At 31.0% G+C, this 24,192-nt stretch overlaps 1 protein-coding gene across 3 annotated transcripts in view; it reads right to left on the minus strand.

Moving 5' to 3' along the window:
* Positions 1 to 24,192, minus strand: part of NCAM2 (neural cell adhesion molecule 2) — a 518,606-nt gene that overhangs the window by 25,827 nt on the left and 468,587 nt on the right. For 2 of the 3 annotated variants that reach the window (XM_053903178.1, XM_019467773.2), the window contains one exon: positions 22,315 to 22,495. In XM_053903178.1, coding sequence (XP_053759153.1) covers positions 22,315 to 22,495 — 181 coding nt within the window. Of the gene's footprint in view, positions 1 to 10,592; positions 16,302 to 22,314; positions 22,496 to 24,192 lie in introns of those variants that run through there. The other variant, XM_053903179.1, reaches the window with a different exon arrangement.

The following is a 24,192-nucleotide window of genomic DNA, read 5'->3' on the forward strand; positions in this document are numbered from 1 at the left end:
TGTTTCTGTGTTCTTTCCTCATCCTGTTCAGGAAACTCATTGTCAAACATCACGTGATTTATGGAAAATCTAGGTGTACTCTATGCGCATACATGTTTACATGTACATGTCCTAGGTGCTATGTGAAAAGAGGAGGAGGCCTCTTTCCGCAGTTGGACTCCATCTGAGCCACAATGATCAGTTACTGTAAAATCAGACATCTGGATTGTCTAAAGACTTTGTGGTTGCATAATTAAAAAAAAAAAAAGTTCCTAAACTTTAATTTCATTCATCGAATTCCACAAAACATAAAGAACAAAAGATTAAGGTTTTTATGTTAACAATGGCATAGGTTTAATAGTAAGGGCTTTCACTAGAGTTGTGGTAATCTTGTATCGTAGAAGGCACACTCTAGGGTAATGTATCCTTTAAAAAAAAAGACATTGCACTAATTTAAAAACCAACTACCATCCCTAAGGATTTCACACAGTGTCTCATTGTCTTATGTTAGACAAGCTGTTTTCAAAAATCACCTGTCGCAGACTTGGAAATGATGTTAAGTTGGTAAATTAAATTTATGTTTTGTGATTTTTTCCTTAGGGTCCCCCAGATTAGCAAAGAATAAAAAAATGTAACAGAAATAACAAAAGTATAGAAATGAGACAAGCATCTAGACTGGTTCAACGAAAAAATATTTTTTTTAAAAAAGATATAAAATGTTTTGGGGCACTTGGGTGGCTCAGTCGGTTAAGCATCCGACTTCGGCTCAGGTCATGATCTCACAGTTCGTGGGTTCGAGCCCTGTGTCGGGCTTTGTGCTGACAGCCTGGAGCCTGCTTTGGATTCTGTGTCTCCCTCTCTCTCTGCCCCTCCCTTGCCCACGCTCATCTCTCAAAAATAAATAAATGTAAAAAAATATATATAAAATTTTTAATAAGCTTCACAATTTTAAAAATGAGGGGACACTGAAAATAAAGTCTAATCACAGTATTCCCCTAGTACACACAAAGCTGAATCTTTTGTATTCCTTGACATAATATAAGAAAGAAAATAATATTTTCCAGCCTTATGGAGTTGTGTAGAGAAATGTCTTATTATGCATTTACAAGACTTTCTATTCCCTACTGTGAATACTAGATCTGCTAAACAGAACCTACATTAGGTAAGATTTGTCTTTGGACTTGATAGTCTTCTCTCGGTTAAACTAAATGGGGAATCAGTCATACAGGTATGAATGTGATATTTATAAGGGCGCTTGGGTGGCTTAGTCGGTTGAGCACCAACTTCAGCTCAGGTCATGATCTCTCGGTCTGTGAGTTCGAGCCCCATGTGGGATTCTGTGCTGACAGCTCAGAGCCTGGAGCCTGTTTCAGATTCTGTGTCTCCCTCTCTCTCTGACCTTCCCCCACTCATGCTCTGTCTCTCTCTCTGTCAAAAGTAAATAAACATTAAATAAATAAATAAATAAATGTGATATTTATATATTTTAGGTATTTAGAAAATACCTAATTTTCTAGGTATACCTGATTCCAAATACCTCTTTTTGTGCATTCAAAACAACATGACTTTCAGATTACCTCAATAGGTGTAATCACAAATAGAAAAAAAAAAAGTAAACTCTGATTTATTCATAGTATAAAATTCACTATTAAAGAGGGAAATGTTAAAACCACTGATATTTTCTGAGTACAATGTTACACTATTTCTATTTCTCCAGAAACCACATTTCTCTTCTGTGTCATGACCATGGGCCTCCTGCATTTATGGTGCCTGATGGTCGTCCCAAATTGATGGATTCGGTCCATTTTGATTCCTATTTAATTTCCCTATTTGAAACAAAGGCTTGAACTTCTGAGGTTTCAAAGGTCTGGCTAATACCCCTTTAACTGCATTAATCAGGAAGAAGGGCAACATCATTCTTTGCATCAGCAAGGAGGATTAAACATACCATTTCCCATAAATTTAAACACATTTAAAAATCAAACAGAAAGCTTAAGAGCAACTATAATTGGATTTTATATTCTTTGTCCCCTCTAAGCCACTTCTTAAATTACTTCCCCATACACCCTGAAAAAAAATAGAATGTACCCTCCTAAGGTATATGTTTTTCATTTACATTATTAGCAGGTAATATTTTAGAACATATTTATACTTTGAAAGATGCAACGCAATGCAATGTATTGTTCATACATTTTGTTGCTCACACATTACAATTAGATATTTCTAAATCATAATTACAATTTTATTCTGTTTCATTGTTGACAAAATGTTCATAATAATTCTCACATATCCTAGCTAAAGTATTCTTTGAGAATCATATTATGAAAACAGTTTGGGAATTCCAAAGAACTGTCCAAATGTGTTATTATTTCTTTATAATACTTATTACTTTATGCTCAATTTGTTTATAGTAACTTATTTTTGTTATTTGTTCATAGTATGTTTTTTAAAAAATTAGAACTTCTCCACTTTTACCCAAAACTTTCCTAGATTTTAGAAGCTTAAACATTTGAATATTGCTAACATTTATGAATTATGATGCATAAAAATAAAAATTATATGTTTTTTTATTATTGTTTTTGATAAACTGTCTTCATTAAGGCCTAAGTTTTAAGATCATTTTCATTCTTCTGATTTAAAAATTTTTTTTAATGTTTTTATTTATTTTTGAAGGAGAGAGAGAGAGAGCAGGGAAGGAGCAGAGAGTGAAGGAGACACAAAATCTGGAGCAGGCTCCAGGCTCTGAGCTCAGCACAGAGCCTGATGCGGGGATCGGACTCACAAACTATGAGATCATGACCTGAGCGGAAGTTGGACGCTTAACCAACGAGCCACCCAGGCACCCCACCATTCCTCTGGTTTTAGATGTGCGTTTCACTGTAGCTAGAACTCAGCATGATTTGTTTAATGTTACTCCTTTATTTATTCATATTTCATAAAGCAAATTATCTTTTGGTCATTCCCATACTTCTGTATGTCAAATTAAAGTCTTTTTTGGGATGCCTGTATGACTCAGTTGGTGAAATATCCAACTCTTGATTTTGGCTCAGGTCATGATTACAGGGTTATGGGATTGAGCCCCGGCTCCCACTAATGCTGAGCATGGAGCCTGTTTAGGATTCTGTCTCTCCTTCTCTCTCTCTCTCTCTTTCTCCCTCCCCCCCGACCCTCTCCCCTGTGCATTCTCTCTCTCATATATATATATATATATATATATATATATATATATTTATCTTTGTTAAGAGTGATATTGAAAAAATGAAAGCAAGGGAATTATTAAAAATGCTTATGGTCTGTGATAGGTGAAATTGATTTTTGCTTGGTTTGGGCACTGGAATATATATATATATATATATGTATATATATATATATGTATGTATATATATACATATATATATATATTTTTTTTTTTAGTATTCACTTCTGTAATTCATTTGCCTTCTTTACCATTAGATTTTTTTGTGGTTGTTATCATTGTTGTTACTTTTATGGCTCTGGTTATTCTGCACATTTTAGACACATTTGTCTTCACTGGAATAAAAAAAAAGATTGAAATTTTCAAAAGATTATTGCTAAGTGAATCAAAACCTCCTCCCTAAAATAAAGACCGTACTTCTTTTGTGTTCTAATCTTTTACTCTGTCAAATCTTGTTCCCTCTTGGACAGCTTATAGTATTCGTGAGATAAAGAAAGCATTTGCATCATTCAGCTTCCTGACAAAATGCAGTTAGTAGCAACTTTTCAAGATCACTCAAGTTCATATTATTCAGATATTTAACTGCTTAGTGAACTAGCTGAATGAAAACTGTGTGGGCACAACATGTAATTTCTGGCATGCAGTTTTCGATGAACAATGTAAAGGAAAAAAAAGTATGTGATGCTAGTAATATTTGTGATGGCTATGAAAGAGTATTATTATCAGTGAAAAGAAAACTGCAGTGTTTTATAAGGGATTGCATTTTGGGGAAAGAATTTTGGGATCTTAAATTTTAAAATCCTTAAAAATATATTAAAAATCATAAGGTTATAATGATGAGAGAAGTATATAACTGTATGAAATTGCCCTATTTGTAAGTGCATTGTGACCAGTTTGACAGATTTTTAATTTTTAGGATCACACAAAAGTAATTTTCTGTGTATTAAAGGAACATGTATTGAGTTTATTGGACCTGTTTAAATTATCTAAAAACAAATTATAAAAGTTCATATCAGACATTAATACTTATGCGGAAGTTCCTTTTTGTATGATTTTCTAGCTTTCTTATTCCTTGATAATACTGTTTGTGCATCCGCACATTAATTTAAAAGGTTGAAGTTTTCAGATTTTAAATATTATAATTAAAATTCATCAATAGTTTTCGGTATTATTCAAATATATTAACAAAGCCTATTGTTGTTATTTATGTTTTAAATCCTCAAGCTATTTCAGTACATTTTAATAAAGTGGTCATGTCTTTCATAGGTAGTCAAATAGTATTGATGTAGATTGTTTATTGTTTACTACTAAATATCTTTAGCGGGGGATGGTGAAGGTTGTATTTTACATCACCTATTTCTAACTACTGTGTCTCCATTTTTTAGTCATTTTGATTATTATGTCAAAATGTTCTGTTACATTTATAACTATTTTTTACATATATGTATACAAATTTATATATATATATATATATATATATATATACACACACACACATATAGTCAATGATAATCAAAATTTCCCTTCAATCACTTATCCCTACTAGGAATTATTATTTGGGAGAAGGTAGGGTAAAAAGGCTGCACAGTCAAAATTTATTATTTATTTATTTATTTATTTATCTATTTTTACTATGTGATTTGGGGCAGGACACTTGGCTAGTTAAAGATATTTGATTTAGTAATGGGAAGGGAATTGTAAACATGTATATTATATAAATGGTATTTATAATTATAAATCTCTCTATATAAACACATCAGCCAAAACAAATTGAGAAACACCACCACCATCAAAAGTGAGCTTTTCCCAAAAAATAGTAGAGAGTTGTAGACAGGAAACAGAATCTGTTGCAATGGTCAGGAGGGAGCTAGAGTGGCCTAGGATTATGGCTCAGAATGTCTGTCCAGGCCTCCCCCTTTCTTATTCCACGCCCATTTCCATAATGCACACAGGCTTGTCAACGCCTGCTAGGTGTCCAAAGTAGGAAATAGGCTTAGCCTATAACAAGTGATTAGTGATTGAATTAGCATTAGATAATTAGTATCCATTAATATATTTTAAAAATAGAGACTGTATATGATAAATATTATAATTTCTATCATATATATTTACAATCATGAATAATTATTCTGTATGGAATAACAATGTAAGTGGCTCATCACCTTCACTTTTTTTAACACTTACCTAATACCCATAAGGTCTTAGTATTTATCTTTTGAAAAGAGTTTCCTGTAAAAATAAACAATCTAATATATAAAGTTAATATTTATATGGGAGTGTTGTTGCAAACTTGCCACATCCTTCGAAAAAGTAAAAGCAATATTTTTAATCTAAGAAAAGGAATTAAAGAAATAAGCCATACTAATTTTGAAAAAGAATTGGCAAAAAACTAATATATAACAGCACTTTTCTGATAAATGTTTCAGAGAGCTGAAAACTTTAGAAAGGCATATTTTTAAGTGTCCTTATAAATCTGTTGCAATGAGGGGCGCCTGAGTGGCTCAGTCGGTTGAGCGGCCGATTTCGGCTCAGGTCACGATCTCGAGGTCTGTGAGTTCAAGCCCCACGTCTGGCTCTGTGCTGACAGCTCGGAGCCTGGAGCCTGTTTCCGATTCTGTGTCTCCCTCTCTCTGACCCTCCCCCGTTCATGCTCTGTCTCTCTCTGTCTCAAAAATAAACGTTAAAAAAATAAATAAATAAAAAAATAAATCTGTTGCAACGATAAACCGTGACAAATTGTGAAACAGCTAAAGTCTTTGCACAACAGAATACCTATGCTCCTATCTAGCTGACACTTCAAATTGTTACATATGTTGGAACAGAGACCACTGGCTACATAACCTTCTCAAAAAGTGAAATGAAGAGATACAAAATATTTTACATGTCATAATTACTTATTTGAACTGTTACTTTTTCAAATTTATGCTTATCTCACTAACTCTATACTTTTTCTATATGCAGTTTAAATCTTATGATACATATTCAGATTCTTTTGGTAAAGGTGATTTACAGTGTTTCTCCTAAGATAACGAAGATAATGGAGGTTTTTATTGGCACAAAAGAAATGAAGCTTCTTTGATTAGAATGAGTAAGATCAAAAGAGACATTAGTCAGTGTTAAGGAGCTGGATAATTTAAATTTTAGTTCCTTGGTTCAACTATTAACTGGCTAAATGTATTTTCTGTTAATATTAAAAGGCTGTTCCATATAGAGAAAGTAAAATTCTTCACAAAATAGAAAATACCTTTTTTCTTAAAGACTACATTGCAAAATTGAATGTCACCCTTAAAATATTAAACTACAATTAATATTTTACAAATTTTTTGTTGAAATTCTAAGATGCTTAATCTATTATGAAATTATTAAACATACATACTTTTGAATTTTATAAATATATGACAATAAATGAAAAATGTGAATGGTATTATTTCCCAAGGAATCTATCACATTCTGTTTTGAAAAATGCCCAGTTTTAGACACTCACTATATTGTTTTAGAGACTTCAATTTCTGCATTAGGATTATATAAAAAAATCAAGTTACATTTTTATAATTAAACACCTAAACTTGTAGGGACACTTATCATGTATATTTACTGCATCTAAATAATATATTGTGTAGGATACTTCAACTCTAAAATATATGTGCAGACTTTAAATATATTTTAAAAACACATCTAAGATATCCTTCCCTAAGTAAATAGATAAACTGGTACATCCAGACTGATGTACTGATTTAGCATTTGAATATTATTCAATGCTAAAAAGAAATGAGCCATTGCATCATGAAAAAAAAAAAACAAAACATGAAAGAACCTTAAATGCACATTACTAAGTGAAAGAAACCAAACTGAATAAGCTACATACCATACGATTCCAACTATATGACACTCTGGAAAAGGAAAAGCTATCGAGACAGTTAAAAATATCAGTGGTTTCCAAGGGTTAGGAGAGAAGGAGGGATGAAAAGGCAGAATACAGAGGAATTTTAGGGCAGGAAACTATTTTGTATAATACTGTAATGGTGGGTACATTTTATTATGCATTCATCAAAACCCATATAATGACAACACAAAGAGTAAATCTTAATGCAAACTATGTATGGACTTGGTAAAAATGATGTCAATGGTGTCAATCCAAGTTCATTGATTGTAACAAATGTAACATTCTCCATGTTCATAATGGGGGGGAGGCTATACATGTATTGGGGCAAGCAGTATATGAGAATTCTGTAGATTTCTCTCAATTTTGGTGTGAACCCGAAACTTCTCTAAAAAGTAAAGTGTATGTAAAAAAATGGAGGAAAAAAAATACAGTGTCCTACTTTTAAAATCTTCCAAGGAATGGCTAACAGGCCTGGATTTACTGAGAATGTCTGTAAACACAATACACAATCTTTTATGTCATTTCATACTTAAAAAAATGACATGTTAGGGGGGCCCTGGGTGGCTCAGTCGGTTAAGTGTCCAACTTGAGCTCAGGTCATGATCTCAATGGTCGGTGGATTCAAGCCCCATGTCGGACTCTGTGCTGACAGCTCCAAGCCTGGAGCCTCCTTCGGATTCTGTCTCAGTCTCTCTGCCCCTCCCCCGCTTATGTCTCTGTCTCTGTCTCTTAAAAGTAAATAAGCATTAAAAAAAAAATGACACCTTAGGTGATTACTAACACATGCGAAAGTCTTAAACATTTTCAACTTCCTATTTTTGTATGATGGGACCCACCAATGAACCAGACCAGATCTTGTAAAGAAATATTTCTATTTCCTTAAATAAACTTTCCTCTGATGGGACAGTAAGTCTCAGGCTTAGTATATAAAAACCCCAGAATATTTTTGTCTGTTTTCCACCAATAAGCACTGGGAAGCAGAATATTTTTCTTTTCATTTTTCAAGAACATCAGAGAGTTTTGCATTTAACCTTCCAGGTAACGTATCTATCTGGCTTAGCCTTGGTGACATTATATAGAAATGACAGCAAATTGAAAGTTATTGTTCATAGATTCCTCAAAACAGAAATGGTAGTTTGAGGAGCTAATTTTTACTCTTGTTAACCACATTTAAGCAGGAAAAAAGTCTATATTTATTATACTATGAATATTAAAATATGTTAATATTTCTTTTTGTAATAATAAATGAAAAATCAGTAGAATAGCAAGCATAGAACCACTATAAAAATTCTTTTTTGAAGCCATTTATTTTGATTTCTTAAAATGGAAAGGGCAGATGCTGATATGGAAATAACTATTTTAGTTTTTATTAGACAGTAGGTAAAAATATTTCATATTAATAGAAAATGACCTATTTCCACAATGTAAAAAAGTCATTTTATAAAGTACTTTCAGAAAATATTTAAAAATCATAAGGTGATTAAATTTAACTTGATATCCTTTTAGGGTTGTAAACGGAGAGTTTATTACAGTGATCATGGGAGAACAGCCATGTGTAGGAGTTGGAGAAAGAAAGATAAGCTGACTTGTTGAAGTACCATGATTACTGGAGGGAACTGTGGTTAGTTAACACATGGCCTTTTTTCCTATGAGGCAATCAAGAAGAAATCAAAGGAACTAGGTCAAAGACACAAGACCATATAAATATAGACTAGGGATTTAGTTATGCCATCTCAGATTCAGTGTAGTTTGATAAAACAAAGAGGAAAACTGAGAGTCAATGACTAGTCATTTGGCTTCTCTGATCCTCAGTTTGTTGACATAATAAGATAATGGTATTGATTAGAATATTAGAATAGCAAACAATAAAATAATATAATAAAATAAATAATATAATAAAATATAATATAATATAATAATAAATATATAAATAAAATAAAATAAAATATAATATAATAAAATAAAAATAAAATAAAATAAAATATAATATAATATAATATAATAAAATAAATAATATAAAGCTAATAGATCAATGTAATGTTACTGTGACGGTCACTGTAAAAATGTCCAGAAATTCCCAGATACTTCCCATTTGATACTATCTTATTGTCAAGGGGTTTCAAGAAAAATAAAAATAAGAACAACAAAGAAAAATTACTTAACTTTTATTCTCTCCTACTGTACAAAACTTCTGTAACTACTTAATTGAAAGAAGTTCAGAAATTATAACAAAACACAGATACTATATAAAAATTTTCATTTTGAAATGTATACTCATATGTTTTAATGGGCGGTATATATATATTAAGATATACATTTGAGAGTGGGCTACTCCGAAATAAGAAAGATTAAGCGTGCCTTAAAATAATGCATATCTTGAAAATGAACATTTTCTCTTTTGTAATTTCTATACTATTTCATTTTTATCTGGCAATGAAGTACTTGATGATGTTTATATAAGAGAAATAAACATTTATGTCTAAGCCACCAATTTTTTTCACTTTATAAAAACAATTTAACTTCCATATAAAGAATTATCATTTATGAGGCGCCTGAGTGGCTCAGTTGGTTAAGCTTCCGACTATGGATTTCAGCTTAGGTCAGGATCTTATGACTAGTGAGATCAAGCCCCGTATCAGGCTCTGTGCTGACAGTGTGGAGAGTGCTTGGGATTTTTTCTCTATCTGCCCCTCCTTTGCTTGTACACATGCACACTCTTTCTCTCTCTCAAAATAAAAAAATTAATAAATAAACACTAAAAAAATTATCATTTGAACCCAGATTCAGTACTAAAACAAAAAACAAACGTAATGATTTATTCAGAGCACAGGACCTAGATTCTAAATGTGACTCTACATAAATTATTCAACTTCTTTAGGCCTCACTGTTCTCATCTAAAACATGAGAGAAATGATACTTACTTCCGAGAGGTTTTTATGAGGAGTGATTGAAATATTGCACGTATGGCATTCCACACAGCGTGTGACACAGTACACATTAAAAAATAAAACCATAGCCATTTTTGTTTCATACCTTGGGTGTGGATGAGCAGCGGACCCTAGTAATTTTCTACAACTTCACTCTTATGATGTTTAAACTGAATTACAGTTAATACATTAACGAAGGAGATTTAAAAAATCTCGTTAAGTATTTATATCTGCCTTTATAAACGTTTGCTAGCAATGGAAACTACTTAACAATTCTTTCATTATTCAAGTTATTAACTATATTCCTGTATTCTATTAAGATAATGTCTGATTACTTTGGCCTCCTACTAGTCATCGACGTTTCTAAGAAGACTCTGGAACTAGTTTACTATGAAAGAAACAGTATTTAGTAGTGTTTCTAAATTATTTTTGCAATATGAGTCTACTGATGATATATTATTTATCCCCAAATAGAAGTCACTCAATGATTATACATTTATTACACTGAGACCTTGGATTTGATCAAGTTAGAAATGAAAACACACAAGGACATAAAAAATTTGTACCAGTAATAAAGAAAACACATATAACAAAATTTTTCCTCAGTTTTCTTTATTACAACAATGGAAACACAGAGGTACAGAAAATAAAATGACATTTAATATACTATGAAACACATGCATAGGATTACACATAGTGCTGGATATTATGTTGGGGTTTTAAATAAGAAATGATATTGAAGACGATACATTTATAACGCACATTTTTTTTTTCAAGAAAATAAGCTATGATGAAAACAAATGCAATTAAAATGGTCAGAAACAGTCACTTTAAAACACAAGTGTTATACATAAAATCAGTGTAAGATGTGAGATAAAAATATTCTGAAAGAAGTTCATGAATCATGGATGTTACTTAAAATAGCAATTTTTAATTGCTTCCATTAAAAAAAAGGTTAGCTAAGAGATTTATTTCATAGTATCCATTTAGTACACATACAGAATAAAAATAAATATGGTATAATTAAGAAAAAGATGCCATCTCTTAATATATGCAGTGTTCGCAATGTGTAACTTTTATATTTTTATTAAAGTGGAATGATAAAGAATAAGTTAATTTAACTTGAACATACACACATTAAGAAATTTTACAATATACCTAAACTTAATACATTCAATTAGTTAATACTTAAAATGAAAATTAATTCTACTTGAATGAACCTATCTTTAAAAATTAGGTAAAATAAAAGTCCAGCAACGAAGCCATTGGGACATCAGTTTGCAGTTCAGATCAGCATAGATATAGTACTCTTACACATATGTGTTTTCCTTAGTTATTTCACTTTTTTTCAATTCAGGCTGTGAAATTAGTTAATAGCCATAAAGGAAGAGTGGATTACTACCAAAAATCTTTAAGCAGCTCATAATCTTAGATAAGATAATAAGACCAAAGGTATTTGGAAAACAAAGGATTGGTATTAAACTCCTATCTCTGCCTTATTTCAGAACAATTAAATTAGATTTAAGATTACTGAATTTTTTACCTTAGATAAGAATTGAGATGTTGCTTAATATAGTGTTATAACCTTTATGTATTTCATCAAGTTTTTAAGTACAATAAATGAGAAAGAAATAATACTACAGCTTTATATTTAAAAGTTAAAAAAATGTTAACTCTAAATTTTAATTCTACCAATTTAAATAGTAAACCAGAAGAGATCAGGTTAATTAGATGTTAGAAAGATATTTGGTTTGTTTGTTTAGTTAGCTCTTAAAATTTACTTGCTAATATCTTCTGAATTCTAATATAATTAGAATTATAGTATTAATAGTGATTAAATAATACTCTTTATTTTTTATGACATAACAGCTGATTTGGAAATGGAATTTTTACCAACTTCAACTTATATTGAAATGATTTCAAGGGCTGTTTGTAGAATATTTGCATCTCCAATCATGTGAAATATGCAAATTTGAGCTATCCATTCAATAATGCAGAAAGGCATTAGCCTTTCTGAAGGTTTTCTGATATATATCCCTACCACGAATGCTAAGATTTTAAAATTTACCAGTTCATCAACAGAAAAGGAGTAGAAAAAATACACCCTATTCATTCATGGTCAGAAGTTAAGAGGGAGGAAACAAAACCTAGAGGGGGTGGGAAAAAGAGAGAAAGACAGAGCAATAGAGACAAAGAGGAGGGAAATAAAGGGAATATAGGAGAGAGAAAGAGAATATTAGACAAAATGAATTGGAAGAAAAGAAGAAAGGAAGAAGGAAGCAAGGAAACAAACTAAAATTAGAGAAAACCTACTTCATTTGTACTTATTCAAAGGTTGTTTTGAGTCATAATAAAATACATAAAACGATACAATTAGATATGACCTTCATGATCTTATATTCATTAAGTAAAATTACCATATAAGGGCTAAAGAAGATTATAAATAATATTTATTTATGTAGTATTGTAACACACTATTTAAAGCTCTTAATGCTACTAATATCTAAACCAAAACCAAACAGGTGGAAATTTTCCAATAATTTTACATGACTAGAGAGATTTCTCGACTACTTCAAACTGAAAGTATTATTATACATAACATTACCTAATTATTCTTGAAAATTAAACCCAAACATACTTAATGATTGTATTGGTGATATAAATATCTTAAATCACCAAGATAATTTGTAATTTTAAAATTTACTTTTCCATTCTTAGGGTATGTATACCATATTAAGAAATAAAATACTTTTCAGATATCTAAAAGAGTTCATTCAGATCCCAAAAAGATTAATTATGTCTTACATACTGTATTTTCTTAAATATAAATGAATAATCATAAATTCATTTGACTCAAACTATACAACCTATGAAGTACTGCATGTACTTGTATTTTTAATTCTTAATTTAAAAAAATTCTGTGTATTTAATAGTAAAAACGATTTGCAATGAAATTATTTGTGCACGAATTCATTTTATATATACAACTAAAATTATACAAAACTGTTAATCCAATGTCCAGACTATATGTATTTATTGCATTAAAAAAAACACTTAAGATATTTTAGGCTAAAAAAAAAGAGAAATTAAAAAAAATAAAGCCATAAGACATATTAACCTTGTCCATGTCTACCACTAATGAATGCATATATATTCATCTGTGTAATTATTTGGAAACAGTAGGAGTGTAGCATTTATAAAATACAGTATTCCCAATGACTAATATGAGAAGAAAGAGGATGAAAAATGGCCATTGACCTAAATTGCCCATGTAAGAAGTTTCGTAAGAAAGAATTTACTGCTATCTCCTAGGCATAGCCTGTTGGCATATCTGGCCCATGGTATTGGCAAGCCAGTGATCTGAGAAATAATTAGAGTTTTGTCTGAAGTAGAGAAAAACAGTAAGACTAAATGATAAAAGGAGACAAGAAGATAGACAAGCAAAGAGCTGAGAAGAGAAAAACAAGGAGATATTCATGTTTATATAAGAAGTTAATCCTCATGCTCCATATGCGGATACAATAATCATCCTTAAGTAAATCAACCTAAATTTATAACCGGTATAACATGATCAAAACAAACTTCTGGAATTATTTAATATTTGGAGATATGATATACACATCAACAGACATAGACACATACTTCTGATTATATATAATGATTAACATAAAACTTACCTTAACACACAGTTCACATTTTATATGTTTCAGGCAAAGGATTTTTATTTTATTTAGACCTATAGATAGATACTAATTAGACTGTCAGATTACATGGTTGCATATAACAAAACTAAAACTCAGAGACTTAAAAAGATAATTTAGCAACATTTACATATTTATTAAGATTTTTTTAATCTGAGAAGATAATTTATAATCTCTAAGGTCTCATTTATTGAACTGTTTTAGCTGTACTGTTTAGAATTTTGTGCTTTCCTATGTCCCATGGAAATAAGCTAAACACAGAGCTTGTATGTTAAGATGTCTGAAGATCTATTTTCAAGAAGTTATGCATATCTCGGAACTGTAAAATAACTGCTCTTCTAATCATAACATTTGGTCAAATGAAATATTACTTATTAATTTCAGGATTAAAAACTTGATCTGGGGCACCTGGGAAGCTCAGTTGGTTAAGCATCCTACTATTTCAGCTCAGGTCATGGTCTCATGGTTGTGAGATCAAGCCCCACACTGGGCTCCGTGCTGAGCCTGGCGCCTGCAGCCTGCCTGAGATTCTCTCTTTCCCTCTCTTTCTGCTCCTCCCCACCCCTAAAATATAGTTCAGGAAAAAAAGTTGATCTGTACTGAGATGTTTACAAAGAATAATGAAGAATTTAATAAGTGTAAATAATTATGCTGAGACAATAAATTTTTAATTTTAAATTCTTTTCTCAACTGTCAAAATATCACTTTAGGTACCATGTAAACTTGACTTTGAGCATTCTTCATACCACTGTTGGTTACTTTGAGTCGTAGAATGTTAAATAAAAAAAATCAACTCTGTTATCTTATGAAAGACATATTCCATATTCTCCACAAAATTATGTTGATATCATATACTAGCCTAAATAATTTCTACCGGACTTTCTTGTGGAAACATTTATCTTCTTGAAAAGGTCCAGTGAGATTATGGTAAACAGGAAATATTGTTCCTCGAAGAGTTATTGGAACTCTTTTCTTTCCTAGCGCTTTCTACATATTAGTAACCAACAAATCTACATATCTTCTCCAAAAATAGACATACTATGCACTTATAATTGGTTAATTAATAATTTTAAAATGTTGGCTATGGTCTTTTTAAAAACAGAACATGCCCCAAACTGCATAAGTCTGGATATTCCTTTGTCTCAGTGGAAGAGAAAAGAAGGAAGCAAAAGCATGTTTAATCTGTGGCTGGGTTACTCCTGCATTCTAAAGGTCTGTTGCTAGGTGAGAAGAAAAAAGGACAGCAGTAGACAGCAGAGTTTAGAAAAGATAATGACAGACTACTAAAGAGAAATCTAGCTTTAGATCTTACATTATAGGATCCTGTAGCTATTGTTTTAAGGAGTAAAAGAATACTTTCATGAAACAAAATAAATAGTTTTTGATGAGTGAATCTCAAAGCCCAAAATCCAATAATTTAATTTCGCACATTAGTATGGTCACTCTTGTCATATACATAAACCTGCTTGCTTTCTAATTGTCCTGAATGAGTAGTAAGAATCACTTGCTAGGCAGGGTGTGGCTAGAAGTGAAAAACACAAAACACTTTTCTCATTTTATAATGAATGAAAATTGAACACTAAAATCATTGCTTGTGATAATCCCTCAAATATAGCTTCCTCTGAAAAATGTAGTAACACCTCCTCATCTCAATTTCATCTTCTTGCAAGCAAGAGCTAAAATATTTGCTTCTCTCTCTGGTCTTTACAAAGAAACTGACTCTTTGTGTCCAGGAAGTTGTAATAAAGAAGTATACATATATGTTGTGAGAAAATCAATACTCGATGCCAACTCATAGCACAATCCATATCCAGTGAACAGAGTGCAACTTTTTAAACACATTCATATTTAAATTACTAAATTGGATATTTTAAAGTTAGTGTTCAAATTTAAAAGAAGAAACTATTTCATTTTTATTTCTTATGATATTTTAGGTCAAAAAAAATGAAAGTAGGCAGCACAGTACGGATACATATCTAATATAATAAAAGCTATTAGTTTTTGTTGTATATAAATGGTAAACACCATGAAATTTTATAAACGTCCATAAAGTTGGAAATTTACATTTAAAAGAATAACAATTAAAACCAATATAAAAGATCCACAATTCTACATAATAAAATACAATGTATGGTCATGGATATTGAATTATTTTTGCAAAATAATCAAATGAGAGAAGATTAGACGTAGCAAATGCTTAAATTCCAAGTAAGAGTGACATGATATTTAACAAGGTCAACTTTAGAAACTAAAGGAAACTTCAGAATGAAGCAAGTTATGCAATGAACTGCATCCTGGAAGAAACAATCCTGATTCTATTTCTTTCAGTGATTTTCTGACAAATTATCTACTTTAAAGGTTGACAATTTGGGGAAGGGAAAATAGGCTAATTGTTCATGAGTGAAATACATGCATAATTAGTCGGACCACAGAAAAACTTTCATCATAATATGAGATTAGCCTTTTAAATTTGCGGGGCATGAAAGGAAATATCATATAACAGCAACATTAAAACATCCAAGACAAACTGAGGGCTATAATGAAAGAAAACCCAGCAGCATTCAGCTGCCATGACTGGCTTCCATTTTCGCCTTTATTCGCTTCACAGCATTTATCTGCATGACGGAAATTGTTTTTGAAAATAGAATAAGAATAAAATAATTAAGGAAAAAAAGAGTAGAGTTACAACATGAAAGTAAAGAAAAAGAAAAAAAGTGACAGTGGGAAAGAAAAAAAAGAGAAAATAATTAATGCAAGATTTACACAAAGCCATTACAAATTCCTACAAAAAAATTATTTTGATACAAGAAAAAGAATGGCTAAAATCTGTATACAACTTTTCTAAATAGTTGTCACATATTTAAAACATAACTGAGTCTCAATATTAATAAAGTTTATTTCACATAAATCAGACAGTTGTTCTGTCATTGATTCTTTAGAAATAAGTATCTTATTTATTCTCTATTGAAGATACAACTTATGAGTGAGAAGGCACCTGTCATTTCACTGTGCTACTGGTAAGTTCACATTGCTACTGTAAATATGAACTCATCATATTCTATAATGTTTACAGATATTACTTTTTGCTACCATCATATCTGAGAAGAAATATTTAATAAAAGTAGTTACGTTTTTAACAATGAATAAACTACCAAGATATACCCATGAAAATGACATATTCATAATGGAAATTTGCCATAATGGTAGAAGCAAGGAGCACTGACCCAACTGACCATAAGCATGGTCTAGACACATGTCATTGTACCACTTTAAAAATAATTTTGAGAACAAAGGATCATGAAAATATACTTTTTCATTATGTGCTAAATTCAAAGGAATATTGTTTTGGGTATAGTATTAATATTTAGCATTGACTGAGATTTCCAAATAGTTAAAATAAAGGTCTCTCCAATTTTAACTGAACTTTAATTTCACCATTGTTTTAGAATTTCTCTAATGTATGTTCTGAATCGATCATAAATTTAACTTTAAGAAAACATGTTTGCATTTGCCATGCACTTGAATATGTTGTTTCTGTGTTCATGTTGAGTTATTCAGAACTGCAACGGTATACTAGTGTGGCTTGGAACTAGATTGAGTGCCATCATAATAATTTTACTGTACAGTTCATTAGAAGTATAATGTAAAACACCATGTAAATACACACACACACACACACACACACACACACACACACACTCCTGAACATTTTTAACAATTTATTTAGTGGTGGTGATTTATATAATTTCTTTGTCAGCTTCTTATATTTGAGGAACTCTCATAGATGCGTTACAGGCTTGAATTCAGATGATAGAATTGTTTTACCATCAGATCTAAACAATGCATGAATGGAATTGTTCGTCATCAAATTATATTGATAATGTTAAAATTAGACATGTGTTCAATTCATAGCAACAAAATCAGAAAAGGAAGCAATTACTAAAAGAAAAATGGTCTTTTTTTGGTTAAAAAACCGGTATTAAAAATGTCATAAACCAAAAGAAATGGTGGGAAATGCTTTTCAAAATAAATTCATCTCCAAGGATTTTTAAAAGAGTAGTATATTTAGTAATAAAAATTACAGAATGAATCAATAAATGCCATTTTATCAGGTTCTCGTTTATAGATTTATAATCATTTTATAAGAATTAATTTGTCATAACTATTCAATATTCTCATTGTTTATAAATAAATGAGATGGAATTATGCTGTATGAATATTCCAAAAGGGAATACAATTGTGATTTTGCACTCTATTTCTATGTAAATCAACAAATACATCTTCCAAAATAAACACGTTGAGAGTGAAAATGAGAAAATATTATTCATCACAAAGTATCTTTTAAATCACAATAATAAACTATGGAGAAATGTGGTATCCACTAATGTACATGCACAGAAAAACCATTATTATCAACGTAATATGTAATATATGAGTTTAAGGTGAGCATATTGTTAAAAAAATAGCTCTTCAGCCCAATGAATACATGTACTCTATATTTAGCCTGCTGCTTACCAAAAATTAAATACATGGAATGCACATAAGCGATGACTTTCTAAATTCAAAAGCCCATAAACTTATTTAGACAATTTACAACGCATGCTACCAAAAATGAATTAAAACTAAATTAATTTGTAAAGTTCACATCTTCTAAAACTTGAATAAAAAGACTTAAGGTCTGCTAGTTTATTACAGAGAACTCATTTCAGATTTGAGCTTGAATTTATAATATTTATTTTAAAATGGAATAAGAAATTATAAAGCCACAAGAATAACTTTGATGAAGATGTATGAAGATCATTTTCCTCATTTTACCAATACGTAATTCTAACTCTATAGGATATTGTGGGTGTAAAGGCTCCCAAATTCACCATCACCCATCATAGTCTTTAAAACCGCCCCATGAAACCTTCTACAGCTAAACTGAACAATTTTTAAACTATAAAGGCATGCCTTTAATGTGGCTTTCCACGAGGCTTTAGCAGTCAGTGGATTCTTAAAGATGAATTAATCTTTTATTATTTCTCCTTTTCCAGGAAGTGGCTAATTGCTTTGTATCAGCAACACAGTTTAATGGGGGAAGAAATAGGTCTCCTATCTTCTCAGATAGCTTTGTCTGACTTCTCCTTGACCACATGATCTGCTTCATCAGCTGTGAAACACATTCCAGCTTTTTTCATCCTAAAGTCCTTCTGACACTGTTTCCCCTCCCTCCCCTCTCTGCTCACCTTCATAGCTACAGTCTTCTTATTTTTCCAGGAATTCTACAACATCTTACTCTCACTGGGTATGGTGGTGTGGTTTCCTCTTCCTGTATAATATCACAGTTCCTTTGGGCACAACTCTTAATCCTCTATTCCTTAGTAACCCAAGAAGTACACCTTGAACATCGATGCTGCGCTCATCACCCTTCTAGGGTGACATCAATGAGTATTTCAGACATCAACGCTTTTTCATAGAGATAAGGCATTACTCATTGTGTGATTTTATCCTCACCCAGGCCTCAAATACCATTCACCTGTTAATGTTATCATCATAATGTATATTTCCAAGCTATGACTATCTTCTCATCTTTATACACACACATATAACTACTACTTGACATTTCAAACTTAATGGATACCAAACTGAAAAGAAACTCAAAAGTCATCAATATCTACTGCATTGAATCTATTACACATGTAAGCTTAACTTAAATACACATTGTGTCCAGGATTTATTCATGGCTTTCTTTTTCTACTGCCATCATTATTTTTTCAAGCATTCCTGTTTATCCATCTCTTTCTTTTACCCATATGAGCAAGATTAATCTGTCTACAATGCCTATCTATTCATATAACACCCCTGTTTCAAACGACTTCTTACTGTTTTTAGGATCTCTTTTAAAAGTGTTTATGTAGTTTTCAGAAGACCTGGGATTATCTGGGTCACAGGTCCCTCTCTATCCTTATCTTTGTTCACACGGTTCCAGGTTCTCTTCAGTAATGTTTCTTCAGTTCCTAAAGCAGATCAATTTCTTTTTTTCTTTTAGAGATTTCTTCCATATAGGACACCTTCCCCAGAAGGCTCATTTCCTGTGGGTTTCTTCAGGAAAGGTATTTTCTAAGGGAATGCTTCCCTTGCCCCTACCTAACCCCCACCCTACCATCACAAGTTAGGTATAATTGCCAACCCCCTCATGGCAGCATATGGCACCAGCCTGTCTCTAAGTTGTGATTGTTAATGGTTATTCTAACGCTAATTTTATGTCTATCTTCCCTACTAGACTGTAAAGTCTTTGAGGGCAGGGGCCAGTTTTGTACTTTTCACAGGTCATTCCTTTATACTCATTTCAGTCCTTGTCACAAAGCAAAACCCCAATAAATATCTGGAACAAATGAATGAATTTTACCATTGAAGAACCAGAAGTAACTCGCTTGGCTAAGAGGAAATGCATATTGAGAGAAATTAAGTGACAACAGCAAAGCTGAAACTATAAACCATAATTCTCTCCATTTTCCTTCTAGGTACTGCCTGCCCACAATGTGATTCTGAAATTGGAACAAAATTTGTTTTTATAGTAAATGTATCATAATATATCTTAGATATTTTTGTGCCTATATATGTATGTTTGTGTGTGTATAGATGTGTATATATATACAAACACACAAACATGCATATATGTATATATATGTGTGTATATATATATATATATATATATATATATATTCTTATTTATTTACCCTATTGTCCATACCTATTTTTGTTTTTTATTAACAATATTTTTTAATAAAATAGTAAGGACTCTGGAAGTATAATATAAACAAACCTGTCTAAAATTGATTATTTGTTTTACAGTTTGTGTTTTACTTATAAACTGTTATTAAAATGTCACCTTCTAACTTCATACAATATTAATTTTTATCCTGATAAAAACAGTTATTTCCTCCAAACACATGAGCTAAATTAAAGATTCAGGAAAATGGGAATACACAGTTGCAACCCACCTTTGAAGATTCTGACTCAGATTCAGAATCATATTTATATTATGTTGCTGATATTTGCATAGAGGATAGTTATTACAAACATAAAACATTATAATTGTAGAGTTATTGATGTATCAAACTCACAGAGACAATGAACTTGATAGCGTATTCAACCATTCTTCTTGGGTCTATTATCTTATAAGGGTATTGGATTTGTCATATGACTAAGTAGCTCTGACCTTGAACAGATCCCTTAACCTTCCAAATTTATATTTGTAAAATGAGTATAAGTCTTCCTTGTTCAATACAGATTAAGAGATATATGAATGAGATAATGGGATAATAAATGCAAAAGTGATTTGTAAATCAAAAAAAAAACATAACATGATATCAAAATTAGTTCTAGATGCTCCCAACTTCCTACTTTCAAATTATACTTGGAAGCACTTATTAATTAATGTTACCAATACAAAGCCAAAATATCAATTATTTTTAAAACATATAAGCAACAGTAATTATTTCATAATAGAAAGACTAACTGTATAAAGATGCTTTCAATTAAAAACAGATGTGTGATATCACAAAATCATAATAATGAGATTAATACCCATTTGAAGTTACAAAAGTGTTAAAGAGCATGACTGAACTGACAAACTATTTTTTCCCAGTATCAAAAATGTTATGTACCAATACTGATACTCTAATATGACTTCAATAAGCCATGCTTATGAATATGCTCCTTTCAGCTCTACATATATACATATGAAGAATATATGTATGTTATGTATATTTATACATATTTGCATAAAATTTACCTGTAAATATTACAGATATATTTAAAGGATTGATAAATGTTAAAATATAACCCATGTGACAACTCAAAGTTAAATAAGACTACAAATCAGGACAAATTCTTGCACCTTTACCTCTATAGCATGTATCCGAAAAAAAAAATGTTAATATCCTTCCTGTGGACTTTCATAGTATTGCTAGCATATAATCACGGAAGCACTGTTGCTTAATAAAGTCAGAATCCACCAGGGTGCTGTGAATACCAATACAGCATGTCCTGCAATGTTGTGAGCCTCCTTGAAACTCTAGTTATAGTTTTTTTCTGGGGCTACCTCTGTGGCTGTTTCTGCCTTACTATGTGACTGATTCTATCTTTCTAAATTCAACTTGTTTGATCCGTTATGGATGGTGTCATCTTTGACTGCATTTTCCCAAAAGTGAAGGACCAGCCTTCACGTGTTTGGTAGAGATGTTGTCTTCTTTACAAAAGATTTTCTGGTCTCAAAAGAAGTCCTTCATGTTGATTTTTGACACTTCACTCTTACCTTCCATCCTGTCCCTCTGTTCGTTCTCTCCTCACTACTTCAACCACTGAAATTGTCATGGTATATTTACAAGTTAATAATAACCCCGTGGCAAGAATGATTTAGGAAATCTTGAGTAAGACATGTCACAATAATCATGATTGGAACTCAGAATTTACACTTCCTTCTATAAAATTATAGAAGAAATATATATAAAAATATCTTTATATATATACAAAGATATATAAAATTTTCCTTAATTGAATATTAAGGAAAAATCCACAGGAGTTGCAAAAAGTTGGTATCCTATTTGTTTTCATCCTAAGAAAGCATAGAGTTTTGCTTACCTTTAATAATGTTGGGCTTTGGTGGCATGCTGAACTCATAGACTGTCGGTTCTGAATATCCCAATCTGTTGGCGGCTGTAATTTGAACTTCATACCCCATTGTCCACTGTAGATGCTCCAAAATAATGTGGTCTTTATTTCCCTGAACCTTTTTCTCTAGCCACTGATCTTCTTTATCTTTCTGTAGAGGCAACACAAATACATTTTGTAAATACCCATACACTTAAGTTGTGGTTTTTAAAAAATTTAATTTATCTTCAGGTGGAACAAATAGTTTTATTAATAACAAAAAAGATATTTTACCATTGACAGGGATAAATAAAGTTGCTTTATCAATGAAATCATTTCTAAGAATTTTCTATAAAAAGTGTAATGTTTTTATTTTAGCCAAAGGGTGATGATTTCATAATTAAGTCTTGACAATTCAGTGGTTGATAATTCATCTTTGTTGATTTTATTTTTATTTCACAGACATCAGTTTGCTGTTTAGCCACTTTTTGACTGGTCATATAAACAGAAAACATTCAACATGATTTATAGAAAAAGCCTAGTATATCCATTAAATTAATTGCCAGAGACTATTGTTTAAAATTTGAGGTGTGTGTTGGGGGACATAAAATGTAGCCTGGATATTTTTTATATATGTAATTTACCACTAGTATTTTTATTATTCTGGTGTTTTAGATTCATAGTATAACAACATATAAGAAAAATTATTACCTGTTAAAAATGTTACTAGCATCAGAAAAAAAAAATGTTATGCTCCCCTTAAACATACTACACTTAAATCCTGATTCTTTTTCTAAAATAAATGCTTTAAATAACATATTTCAATTACCCTTTATTTGAAAAATATACTATGATTATAAACACAGAAAGAGTTAATATATATATATATAATTTAATTAATTATATATAAAGATTATATATATGTAAAGAGTATATATATATGTATATGTATATATATATATATAATTTAATGAATTAAACAATTTTAAACAATGTTAACATTTGGTTGTGCCATGTTAACCATTTAAACACTGGCAAGTTCCTTAACTTCTTTGCTTTATTTCTCTCATCTCTATTACAGAATAATAGTAATCAGCTGCCTTTGTCAGCTTTCATATGGGAGCAGTGAGGAAAATCAAGTACTTTGGATAGTCCAGGGCCTTAGGGATCATAAGCACTTAACTAATGACAGCTATTATTAAGGAGAACCTATTTTCATAATAACTGCATGAAAATAAAATAATATTTTTCTATAATGATGTCTTTAATAAATCATTACTGCAATTGTAAACTTGAATTTCCCAGAGACATGATTGTAAGTAAATTAGAGCCTGGCCATATTAATAGATAGGTAGATAGATAGATAGATAGATGATTGATAGATAGATAGATAGATAGATAGATAGATAGATGGTACATAAATGACATGTAGAAAATATTATATATTTTTAACCTCAGAGACAAGCCCAGTATTACTTTATGTTGGGCCAATATTTTACAATGTGTCTTTAACAATAAAGCATAACAATGTTTCCCGCATTTATGATGAAAAATGAGGATTTATGCTTCAAAATCAAGTTAAGTGCATGACTGCATTAAACTGATGGACTACAAACATGAATTATCCATTCAAAGGAGACAAGAAGACATTATTATTTTGATGCCATACAATGATTCTATTTTCCTACTTAATTATTTTTGGTTACATAGAAGTTTTTAATTTTTTTTTTTATTTTGCACCACCTATTACAAAGCCTATTTTGATATCTCTTCTAAAACTAAAGATACTAACACCCCTAATGAAGCCATGGGTTTCAGGAAAGCACCTAAAAGTTTAGGATAAACAAGAAGCATTTCCTTTGCTTTTTG

This window comes from Panthera pardus, unplaced genomic scaffold (assembly GCF_024362965.1).
Source record: "Panthera pardus isolate Hobbes unplaced genomic scaffold, ASM2436296v1 HiC_scaffold_16, whole genome shotgun sequence".
In the NCBI taxonomy this organism is placed as follows: Eukaryota; Metazoa; Chordata; class Mammalia; order Carnivora; family Felidae; genus Panthera; species Panthera pardus.